The sequence below is a fragment of the Cydia pomonella genome, chromosome 1 (assembly GCF_033807575.1).
Source record: "Cydia pomonella isolate Wapato2018A chromosome 1, ilCydPomo1, whole genome shotgun sequence".
Lineage (NCBI taxonomy): Eukaryota > Metazoa > Arthropoda > Insecta > Lepidoptera > Tortricidae > Cydia > Cydia pomonella.
Genome location: NC_084703.1, coordinates 20,801,622 through 20,813,881, shown reverse-complemented (window position 1 = coordinate 20,813,881; position 12,260 = coordinate 20,801,622). Strand labels below are relative to the sequence as shown.

Sequence of the window (12,260 nt, the reverse complement as noted above, 5' to 3'; positions counted from 1 at the left end):
CATGAGACGTGAGCTGGACTAAGACTACACAATCAGTAAATGTTAATGAATCGTTGACCATCATATTTAAGTAAAACAATCACGCTTTTTATCTGTTATTTAACTTTTTCTTAAGGACAAATTTGATTATCTACAATCATGGACACCCTAAAACAATTAATTAACAAAGATAAAACCTCTTTAACCGTTATGACAGCACTTTGATTATGAAGAAAATAAAATGTCACACTTGAGTGAGATACGATTTTATAAAAGTAACCACACTCCGATGACATTCAATTTGTCACTTATTATGGATAAAACAAAGAGGGTGACCATAAATATCGTAAATAAAATAAAACTCTTTTTTTTGAACAGTAAAAATTAAATTAACGTTAATCTCACAAATACTGGTACGAAACAGTTGCTAATAATATACCGAATATGCAGGCTTGATCCCGCTCACGTCTCCTGAATCATCCTGTATACCTATGTAAGTTCATAAAAATGTTTATTTTATTTTATTTGAATTGTTTTAGGACGTCAGTTCAACTAATATTCAACATTTAATTTCCCAGAAAACGATTAAGACTTTCAGCAGCTCACTAAAACATAACTATGTGAAAGTAAAGTTGTGCCAAATAGCTATATATCTCCGTGTTAATTTTGTAAGCTTTATGTACTTAAATAAGACTTTGTAAGTATATTATGATGAAATTATTATAAAATGATAATTTTATCTGACATACGAACTTTGCTTGTAATATTTTTTTAGCTTAAAGCTTGCTAAGTATTAAGTTTGTAATAATTAATTAATTTTATGTTGTAAATTCAATTCTTTTTATATATGTTAAGAAATAGGAGCATAGTATGTTTTTTTATTGTGGTATAAAATTAATATACTTACATGTCAAGTTATGAATTAAGACTTTCATTTCATCATTGTTTCTTATCAAATCTGTACCCCTAGTGTAAATTTGATCGACATCATAATGTGACGAACGCGTTTGCGTTAAGTCTCATTTTGTATAGGATTTTGAGTTTCCAAAACGTCCCGCTTGGCGCGCTCTTTCTAAATCCAATACAAAATGAGACTAAACGCAAACGCGTACGTCACGTTTCGAAATCGAATTTATTTACACTAGGGGTACTGATCCTTATACAGACGTTCGACCTTATTTAAAGGCGAACTAAGAAGAGTGCGCTTTGTGTGCTCTTTAACTCGAGGGCCGCGGAAGCAAGGAACGCGCGCTCTACTCGTACGCTGACGCCGAGCGCCATATGCGCTTGGTAATGGAAAAGGCCAGTAATGCCTCGGCAACGAAACATGCTCGGATCGTAAAACTATAATGAAACAAACAATACGAGTAATTGATGAATTTACTCCATTACACTTATGTAGGTACATATAAATGCAGCTTTAAATAACTTTGTTATATTTTTTATCAGTTTGATATCTTTTATTTTTAAACTTTGGTTTGTGGAGTAGTGTTGAAGCCTATTATTAATTTATTATACTTAAGCTTCTGCGGTGTATACCTGAAAAATTAAATGCATGTATAATTAACAAGTTCAGATACATGAAATGGAGTAGTAAAAGCGCATGTAGGGTAGGGTTTTCCGTACTTCACACTCGGCCACAAAAAGCGGATTTACCAGTTCGAAAGGAGCGCATATTTTTTTGTTTGTTTCAGTGCAATGATTTCTAAGCCCCTTCCTATTCGTTATAAGAGACTTACCTACCTATGCACACCCGTATATCGTTCTTAGGGTTGTGTACCCAAAGGGTAAAACGGGACTATTACTAAGACTCCGTTGTCCGTCCATCCGTCCGTCTGTCACCAGGCTGTATAACATGAACCGTGATAGTTAGACAGTTGAAATTTTTACAGATTATGTATTTCTGTTGCCGCTATAACAACAAATACTAAGAAACAGAATGAAATAAATATTTTGAAGGGGCTCTTATACAACAAACTTGATTTTTTGCTCGTTTTTGTAGATAATGTTACGAAACCCTTCGTGCGCTAGTCAAACTCGCACTTGGCCGGTTTTTTACCACTTTGTTGGTTGATTGATATGCCAAATTGTAACTTTGTAGTGCTAAGCTGCAGATGGACAGACATACTATAAGAGTTCTTGGTACACTAAGGAACCCGGAAAACGGTTACTTAATAAGTTTTGGTAGGATGATACCTACCTTTCGTTTTAACTTAATTTTGTTCGTGTCCATATAGGCCTGCAATGCAAGATAAATGAAGCGGTACTGCAAGCTGTTCTGGACCATGCCGCCGCGCTGCGCGCGCACTATCCTCACCGTGTTGTACACGTCAATCGTGCAATGTAATCCTGAAACACGGTTTTAGTTCATCCTCCAAATCACTAAAGACGAATAAGTAAAAAAACTCGCTCAATAATGATTAGTAGGTACAAAGTGGCTAAGAAAGACACGGAGGTGCGAAAATGATGGTATTTTGCTTACCAGATGTGTTAATTTTATCAATAAGTATGTCAAGGACCACCATGGTGCCGGACCGTCCCACTCCCGCTGAGCAGTGTACGCAGAGGACATTCTGAAATGATGTCAATATTTTATATTAGGTATTATTATCAGTTCCCGTATATTGTACTAGTAAGTACATACTAAGTTCACCACATTAAATTAAAACACCTCACTCAAGTATTTTTTTTGACGATATGTACGTGAAAAGAGTGATGTTTTTTTTCTGGGTTATTTATATTTACTTTCTTCATTTGTTTCTTCTTTACACGGTTTAATTATTTCAGTTGTCTACATACTGGGTGAGTAAATTACCTGTTCTGGCGGATTAGCCTCGTTCCTGACCTGCGCCATCCGCCGGTTGACCTCTGCGACGAACGCCAGCACGCCGTCCGGTTCCTCGGGAGTCCCGTGGTCGGGCCACGTCTTCAATTCAAACAAGCTCATAAGTTAAAAATGTTTGAAAAAATGTCCTCTGATAAGCTTTCAAAAGCATTCATTTGGATTCTACTTATTTGTGATGATTTACAGCTACTCATTTCTTCGCATTGGTGTGGTGAAAAATTCACTCGAAATCAAAGTTTGTTTAACCCTCTTGAATTGAAACCGCCGCAACGTTGAGATTTCATTATTTGAACCACCTTGCTCGCTCGTCAATTCGGAATCCTTGACTTACTTACTCGGATATCAATATTAGCACGATGGGTTAAATAACTACTTTGCCCCTTGTAACTCACTTGTAAGTAGGTAATACGGTTAATATATAGTGCTACAATTGGGTACTTGACACATGTTGAATATTATAAAAAAAATTAGTTAAATGGATAGAAAATGAGCCATCTATTATAAAAAAATGGAATTTAAAGATTTTTTTTTTGTCTTTCAAAAATAGAAAAGAAAATGGTACCATTCGATTCCTTACATTTTATTGAAAAATAAATTGTATGACGACTATACACATAAACGCAATATTTCAGGGTCAAAATGGCAATTTCCTTGATCTACCATACATTTAGGACAGACTTATATGATGTGACGTCACATCACCTTATCATTTTGTTAGAGGCGTTTCAATCGTAGAGTGCGAGCGTCAGACTTTAACTCTCATTTCTGACCTTTGTGTTGCTTAAATGCCATGAGTCCTATATAGACATTTAATCCTCAGGAAAATCAAGATCGTTTGACATTATATACAAAAAAAAATCGGCCAAGAGCATGTCGGGGCCACGCTCAGTGTAGGGTTCCGTAGTTACTCTTCCGTCACAATAAGCTAAACTGGAGCCTAAAGTATAGTAAATTGTTAAGCAAGGGATGAAACGGTACCTTTCACCCGAGTTAAACAAATAGGCAAATTTGCATAATCAGTACCTAATTAAAGTAAGTCTTTTTACTGTGAAGGGGAAACTTTTTGCGATAACTCAAAAACAGCTAAACTGATCATGTCCGCTTTAGTTTTATTTTAATGTATTTCTTAAGCTCCACTTCCACGATTTTTTTCATATTTTTTGGACCTATGGTTCAAAAGTTAGAGGGGACACATTTTTTTTCTTACGGAGCGATTATCTCCGAATATATTCACTTTATTAAAAAAAAAATCTGGAAAACCCCTATTAGTTTTGAAAGACCTTTCCAACGATACCCCACACACTAAGGTTGAAGCGAAAAAAAAATTTCACCCCCACTTTACGTGTAGGGGAGGTACCCTAAAAAAAATTATATTTTTAGATTTTATTGTACGACTTTGTCGGCTTTATTGATTTATATATCCATGCCAAATATCAGCTTTCTAGCACTAACGACCACGGAGCAAAGCCTCGGACAGACAGACAGACAGACAGACGGACATGGCGAAACTATAAGGGTTCCTAGTTGACTACGGAACCCTAAAATCAGTCAAGTAGCCAATTACAACGCGTAGGTGTTGAATACATACCGTAAACTGGTACTGGTAGATAATTTTACAGTGATCTTTATCGTCGGACAAGTCAAATTCTCTTAGAATGTAGTTTTCAAAACATGTTTCCGAGATCGACTTCACGAGCAGATCCCCGTGGTATTCCTGAAGACCTGATAGTGGCCAATATCGTTCACATTTTTTCTGTAAAAAACTGAAAATATTAATGAAAATAACAGAAACAATTTTTAAATTAGTCTCACTAGGGTATCTCAATATAGAGTAATCGAGCATACGTTGACCTTAATTTATTCCTTTGTATTGCGAATATTGGTCACTAATTTATAATTTTGGGCGATTAAAGTTCTTAATTTTTTTTTCTTTTTGGCCGGAATCAATACAGGGTGATTCATGAGACGTGAGCAGGACTAAGCCTACACAAGCAGTAAATGTTAATGAACCGTTCATCATCATATTTAAGTAAAACAATCTCGTTTTATTTCTGTTATTTAACTTTTTGGGAAGGACAAATTTGATAATCTACAACCATGGACACCCTACAACTTTTAATTAAGAAAGATAAAACCTCTTTAACCGTTATGACAGCAGTTTGATTATGAAGAAAACAAAATGTCACACTTGAGTGAGATACGATTTTTCAAAAGTAACCAGACTCCGATGACATTCAATTTGTCACTTGTTATGGATAAAACAAAGAGGGTGACCATACATGGCGTAAATAAATTAAAACATTTTTTTTGAACAGTAAAAAATAAAAGAACGTGAATCTCACAAATACTGGTACGAAACAGTTGCTTATAACTTACTGAATGCTCAAGCTTGATCCTGCTCACGTCTCCTGAATCACCCTGTATATGTAACACGTAAGTGTAAATACTGATTCTGGAAAAAAATATCGCTTTTACAACTAAATCGGTGTTAGAAGTCACATAGATTAACAGGCTAATTCGAATGTACACTGAAATCAAAATGCTATATCTAAATGTCATTTGGTTAGCGAGCGAGATGCACATCATCGTCATCGTCATCTTTATGTCAGTATACGTTCGAGTTGACCTGTTAATCCTATCTACAATTATTGGTGAGCGTCGGGATGGCGGTGGACCTCAGCAAATTTGAACGAAATATTTATAAACATATTGTACCTTCGGTGTACCTCAGTGTACGTTTCATAGAATCCAGTGTACCTCTATCTAAAACGAGATATTTGACAAAAAAGGTCCACCCGCCATTCTGACGTCAGGATAGCGGGTGGACCTATGAAATCTTGCATTATATTGCACTAATAGTATACAGTTATATTGTACCTTCAGTGTACCTCTGTAAACTTTTAATAGAAATCAGTTTACTTATCCCTAAAACGAGCTATGCTCAAACTATGGTCCATCCGCCAACCCAACCTGACGTCAGGTTGGTGGGTGGACCTATTAAATCTTGCATTATTTCAAGCATAATATATGTAGTTATATTGTACCTTCAGTGTACCTCTGCGTACGTTCAATGTAAACCAGTGTACCTCTCCCTAAAAGGAGATATTTTAAAAAATATGGTCCACCAAGGTGGAGAGGGGATTTTGGGAGAGGTATGGCTATTTTTATTAAAGGTACCTACACTGAATACGCTGGAGATACAGTATAATGCAAGATCCTGTCGCTAGATTGTCATTTTAGGGTTATATAGGAATCTAGGTTCTACTTGGTTTCTGTTCCTGAATATGAAGGCCTTAAACAATTTACGATTTCGGGGTTAATAGGGAGGGAGTACCTAAGATTTGATACATTTGTTTAATGCACACTATCACTATTTTTACTGATTACAATTTTTTCATAAGTAAAAGAGTAATCAGTGATGGTAAGTAGTGATTCTTTGATATTGACAGCCCTTTACAACCCTTACCACCATAATTTAATTGCTATTGGCGTTAACTACACACTTTCACACATGCAAAGTTATGGGTGAGAAGAAACGAATCAGATTTAATGTAATATGATGTAATAGTGTGACTACTTTAAAAAAGTGATTCCTTAAACAGTTTGATTTGTTCCCTAGTCAAATTTGTTATGGTTTTGAACTGGATTTAATACGACCTTGAAGATCGGTTATGCTAATTGGTGCATGCGAAATAAAGTGAAAGTATCAAACCTTAGGTACTCCATCTTGCCTCACTCTTCCCTACCTCTTAGTTCCCTATTGAACCCGAAATCGTAAAATAATTAAGGCCTTCATATTCAGGAACAGAAAAGGCCACATAGAACCCAGATTCCTATATAACCCTAAAATGACAACCTAGCGTCAGGATCTTGCTTTATTTCACGCAAAATGTAAGTGGTTATACTGTACCTCCAGTGTACTTCAATGTACCTTTAACAAAAATAGCTATCCAGTTCCGATTTGTTTTCTATTTATATATGTTATAGAGTAGTCTAAAATAACAGACACGAATTTTTTTAGCTGCCCAAACTCAACCTATTGGGAGAAATCGTCCTCCAAAGTACTAAAAAATGACCAAATCTTCCAACTCCTATAGAAAGTGATGCTCAAGCAACTTGCTAGTTAATGGCTGGTTTGAGTATATGTTTGAGTGCAGGAAAAAATAATGAGCACGTGTTTTGTTATATCGGCTGAAACTTTTTTTTTCCTTATTTATTTTAAAGGTTTGCAGAGGTATACACTGAAGGTACAATATAACTGCATATTTTTAGTGCAGTATAATGCAAGATTTCATAGGCCCACCCGCCATCCTGACGTCAAAATGGCGGGTGGACCTTTTTTGTTAAATATCGCGTTTTAGGGAGAGGTACACTGGATTCTATTAAAGGTACACTGAGGTAAACCGAAGGTACAATATGTTTATAAATAATTCGTTCAAATTTGCTGAGGTCCACCCGCCATCCTGACGCTCACCAATTATACCATCAGAATGGTACAGGATTTGTGATACAGGTATAATAAAGTTTTTGAATATACACTTATCACAAACCCCGACAAAAACGCATGAATAACAAACTACAAAAGATATATAATATATATCGTTCTTATTTTCCGAAATACATCATTTATTTATATATTTTTATGGTACAAAATTACACAAGTTACAATATAATTACACTGTTTGTCCACTTACCTACCCCCTAATACAAATACTTACTTAAACATACTTACCGGCAAAATAATAACAAGTGCTTATTGTAAATTGCAATCAGTGTCTGTCGCTCCTTTTGTGACATGGAATATGTAAATAAAATGAATATATTTTAAGTTCTCATTTTAAGTGAATTGTACAAATTCTTATGAGAATAAAGAATCTTTAAACCGATAATTACGTAAAATGTATAACTTAAAAGTAAACCCTAAAACCTAAGTGACCAAACTAAAATACAACTAAATATGAAAAACGCCTTGCTTTCGGCATGGACCCCAGAATGCTGCCGGCGTTACCTCTTTGCATTGCAAGACAAAAAACTAGTTGTGCTCAATAAAGCGACGCGATACTTTACTCCGGAGCAAATACTGCTACTATATAAATCGCTAATCAGTCCCTGGAGTACTGCTGTCAACTTTGGCCAGGAGCACCCTTTGACTCACGGCTCGATTCGAACTTTATGATACGTTAAATATTAGTTCTAGATACGATATTGATCGGATATATCAGTGTCAAAAGTGACGTTTCTTCAAACAAAAATGTCACGTTTGCCACTGACATACAAACGACAAAGGACCCATAGTTTTTATAAATCATCAACTCTTGACTTTTTCGAAATTTTCCTTCTGTCTTAAAACAAATGAAATATTTAAATTTTGAATTAATAAATCGGGTAATGGACTAGTTTAACTATCGAAATAGTAGGTAAATAATAGGAATAAAAAGATTTTAACTAAATAAGTCCGCTGTACGCTGAGTCCGTTCCTTTTGCCGCGCATGCCTATTATTATTATTTTTAAGTGAAACATTGTATTTTGTGTGGCAATAAATGGTTTCTTATTCTTATTCTTATTCTTATTCTTATAAGCATAAAATTATATGTTTATGTTTTCTAGGCTCCATCCGGAACACTATGTAATTAAGGTTAACTTTATAGTTTGGCAAGAGGCGCTTGTCAGTGGAGCATGGGCACAGAGAATCTGTATAGTTTGTATCATCCACGATGACGCACAGATTTGTCAAATCTAACCTTTAATAACATGACATTACGAGTCAAGGCATTCTTCGTGGATGACACAATGTATATTTTCCTAAAGCGAGGTTTAGACCAGCAAGAACTTGCATACAATTTACGTTACATTGCCGACTACTAAGCTAAACTGCATTAAAAAGGTTTGATCATATACCGAAATGTAATGAAAATTGCATGCAAGTTCTTGCTAGTCTAAACCTCGCTTTGTGATAGTATTATAATTATAACCGCAAAAAGAGGGTTCCGTAGCAAAATGTCAAAAACGGAACCCATATAGTTTCGACATGTCCGACCATCCTTCCGCCCGATTACCTATAATTCAACATGTGACAGCATAAGAAGGTCTTTAAATTTATATTAGAAAGAGCAAAGGATGTTTTTTTTTTTTAACTTAGAGAACAGTTTTGGAAAAATATTCGAAAAGCTTCGCAAACCCAAAATAAATTGTCGTCGTCTACCAAAAAATATTTCATTTATTCAACATTAAAAGTCATGTGCATTACATAAGATGTTAGTTGGATGTAGTCAGTACATGACACCCGGATAGGGCGCATAATGTTAGTACTTATGAGGTACCTAATTACCTACTTATATATTATAGTACTTATAAATTCGTGCATATTCGCTTATCAACGTTATTTATAATATTATACAAACGCATATAATTAAATTACACAATAGTGTCATCGGGCTTACCTTGCCTCGTTCAATTTCATTTGTAATCATGGCTATAACTCTAACATCTTCTTGCCACACCATTCGCCAGAAATCATCCTTTGTATTTGGCAGACAGCCTTGTGTGACGATGTATAACTTGTCTTTTACTGAAACATATGTAGATATTTGGAAAAAAAAGGAAAAAACATGGCAGGGTCGGCAGTAAATACGGATTTATTTGGCTTAAAGTATGCTACTGATATAAAGCTAAGTGTGACAGTGTTGAGTGTAGCGTAGCGCGCACACTGCATAAATAGTGGATTAAAGTTATAAATAATTTAGTACAATACCTGCGTCTGGATATAGATTTCCATTGATTTTATCCATGTTCATATTGCCCCGGACCACCATAAGCGCATCGTCTGACAGGGATTTTGAAACCAAGGTGGTCTTAGAGAGATCCTCGGCAGCAACTATAGCTAAAGTAAGAAAAATGAATGTTGTCAATGAGTATTAGGACTAGCTTCTGCACTCAACTTCGTCTGCGCGGAATGATAATAATTATTGATAAAAAACTATCATATGTCCTTCCCCGAGGCTCAAAATATCTCCATATTTCATCTATATTTCAGAGAGGTTCACCTCAGTTCAGTTTAAGCTTGAAGACGTAACAGCCAGACAGACAGATTTACTTTCATTACGTTAAATTAAGTAGGGAAAAAGAAGTTTCGCATTTTTCTAAATATACCCATTCGAACAGGGGGTCGATCAGGTATTCAAGACATATCTATTGGTATAACTGTTCTATAAATTGATAAATAGAACAGATCTAATCCTTGAAAAACATGTTTGGAATTTTTAAAGATAATTCTTGTCTAGAATATATGTACTTGTATAATCAGCCTACATCACCACCATAAGCTGATATGTAATTACTATAATCCTGCATTATATAGTCAGACTTAATGTTTTCAAGACGTTTAATCAGCTGTAATTTGATAAATTCTTTATTGGAAGGAATCACATTCTTACCATCTAATACCTACCAACGGAGCAACAGCTGACCTTTAGTAACTTACGAATTATATTGATTTGTGACGGTCTATTACTCATTAATATGTTCAAAAAGTGAGAAATAACGGCAGATTAATAAAGATTACCTACTTGGTTTGTTCAAATATGATATTTCTATGTAAGACTGAAACCTTTACTACACGGCCTAGGTCGTGTTATTGACCGGACTCCTAGAGGTGCTGTTTCTAAGAAAAAGAGTGAGAGTTAGTACATTGCAAACTGTCCAGGCTCTCGGTGGAGGAGTGCATAGAGGCGTACAGGCCCGCGCCGGCGCGCACGTAGCTCGCGTTGATGTATTCCGTGTGCTCGCCGCTCCGCCGCCGCAGCGCTACCCGTGTTTGGTCATCTAAATACATACATTTACCCACATTATTCTAAATTAATACCATTATTTTTCAGAACCAAACAGAAACAATATCAGTTACCTATCCTTGTTTCGTACAATATATTATAATATATTATATTTAGGGAGCGTTTATTATTTTTTTAAATTTATAACCAAATGCAGACTGTCGTATGTACAAGCTCAAAGTATGTACAGGATGTCTTAGTAAATGCGTGCAAAAGTATTCTTCCCTTTCTCAGGCCTCAAACTATCCCGGTACCTAATAAATTTCATCAAAATCGGTTCAGAGGCTTAAGCGTGAAGAGCTAACAGAATGAATAACAGACAGACAGAGTTACGCATTTATAACCTTATGGTATGGTAGTATTATATTATATTGTCATAGTTATCAACTTACAGGGCAGTATGTTCCTGTATCTATTTTTCAAAATATTTTCTGGTTTATTTCCCTCGATTGTAGTAAACACGTGCCTATCTTCTAACATCTTAATCGACTGGAATTCTCCGTCAAATCCATTTTTCGAATCTAGCTCTTGCGAATCTTCAATGTCCTTAAACAAAGAAAAGTAATTATCAGAAAAAAACCTTAGGATCACTGTCTATCGTTTTACGAAAAACTGTTTCACCATAAAGTATTTTTCAACACACTTGCTCAAAACGACGTTTTTATTCCACCGATTTTTGGCTCATAATCCTAGATATTAAACACGCTTCCTTTTTCAGTATATTATAACACTCGTGCTTTTACTATCCGACTTAGTTAGTCTGATTGCTAATAATAGGCATAGAAACGAAGCCTTCTTAATTTGGTCGTAAAATATAATACTTTTTTTAACCAACAATTAGGTTTCAAATGTTAGTTAAAAGAGGTTTCATCACACCAAACATAATTTAAAGATTAAATTATCTGAATGAATAAACATAACATTGGACCTCCATCCGTCGAATAGAAATACGAAAATATTAGCTTTTTAACATTTTTTTAATTGGCTGTTTGTCAATTTCGTTCGCACCTTTGCCTTGCGCGCGCATTGGAATCGTGCGTAAAAAAAATAACACGCCAGCCATTTTCCGTATTTGTCATAAAATTGAAATAATTATGCATGTCTTTAGTTTATATATTGACGAAAATGTCATTTTCACGCATTGAAAATGTAGAACACATAAAATTGACGCTGCCAGTAATACTAATCGAGGCAAGAGCCGAGAATGATAGCCTTTTACCATCAAAATCCGGTGAAAAATAATAGGCGGCATATGAAACTTTTATTCAATGGAAAATCAGCAAAAACGCCCAGTCTTTCTTGGAAAACGTGTTGGTAGCTTACTTCAATGAACTGGTGAATAAGTGCCTACAAGCCCAACACATAAAATTGACGCTGCCAGTAATACTAATAGAGGCAAGAGCCGAGAACGATAGCCTTTTACCATCAAAATCCGGTGAAAAATAATTGGCGGCATATGAAACTTTTATTCAATGGAAAATCAGCAAAAACGCCCCGTCTTTCTTGGAAAACGTATTGGTAGCTTACTTCAATGTGTTACAACCTCATTTCATATCACCTATCTTTTACCATAGAGAACATTATCAACGGCGTTCAATATGTCATATAT

General features: G+C 35.3%; 1 protein-coding gene across 2 annotated transcripts in view; it reads right to left on the bottom strand.

Annotated features, from left to right (window-relative positions):
* Nucleotides 1–1,341: 1,341 nt before the first annotated feature.
* LOC133517776 (tyrosine-protein phosphatase corkscrew-like) overlaps nucleotides 1,342–12,260 on the bottom strand; it is a 45,584-nt gene continuing 34,665 nt past the window's right edge. Inside the window, exons 4-12 of one of the 2 annotated variants that reach the window (XM_061851195.1) lie at nucleotides 11,044–11,197; nucleotides 10,512–10,646; nucleotides 9,577–9,705; nucleotides 9,266–9,393; nucleotides 4,413–4,577; nucleotides 2,795–2,905; nucleotides 2,462–2,552; nucleotides 2,180–2,328; nucleotides 1,342–1,518 (exon numbers count right to left, since the gene is read on the bottom strand). In XM_061851195.1, coding sequence (XP_061707179.1) covers nucleotides 1,498–1,518; nucleotides 2,180–2,328; nucleotides 2,462–2,552; nucleotides 2,795–2,905; nucleotides 4,413–4,577; nucleotides 9,266–9,393; nucleotides 9,577–9,705; nucleotides 10,512–10,646; nucleotides 11,044–11,197 — 1,083 coding nt within the window. In that variant the 3' untranslated portion in view covers nucleotides 1,342–1,497. The remainder of the gene's footprint in view (nucleotides 1,519–2,179; nucleotides 2,329–2,461; nucleotides 2,553–2,794; nucleotides 2,906–4,412; nucleotides 4,578–9,265; nucleotides 9,394–9,576; nucleotides 9,706–10,511; nucleotides 10,647–11,043; nucleotides 11,198–12,260) is intronic. The other variant, XM_061851203.1, reaches the window with a different exon arrangement.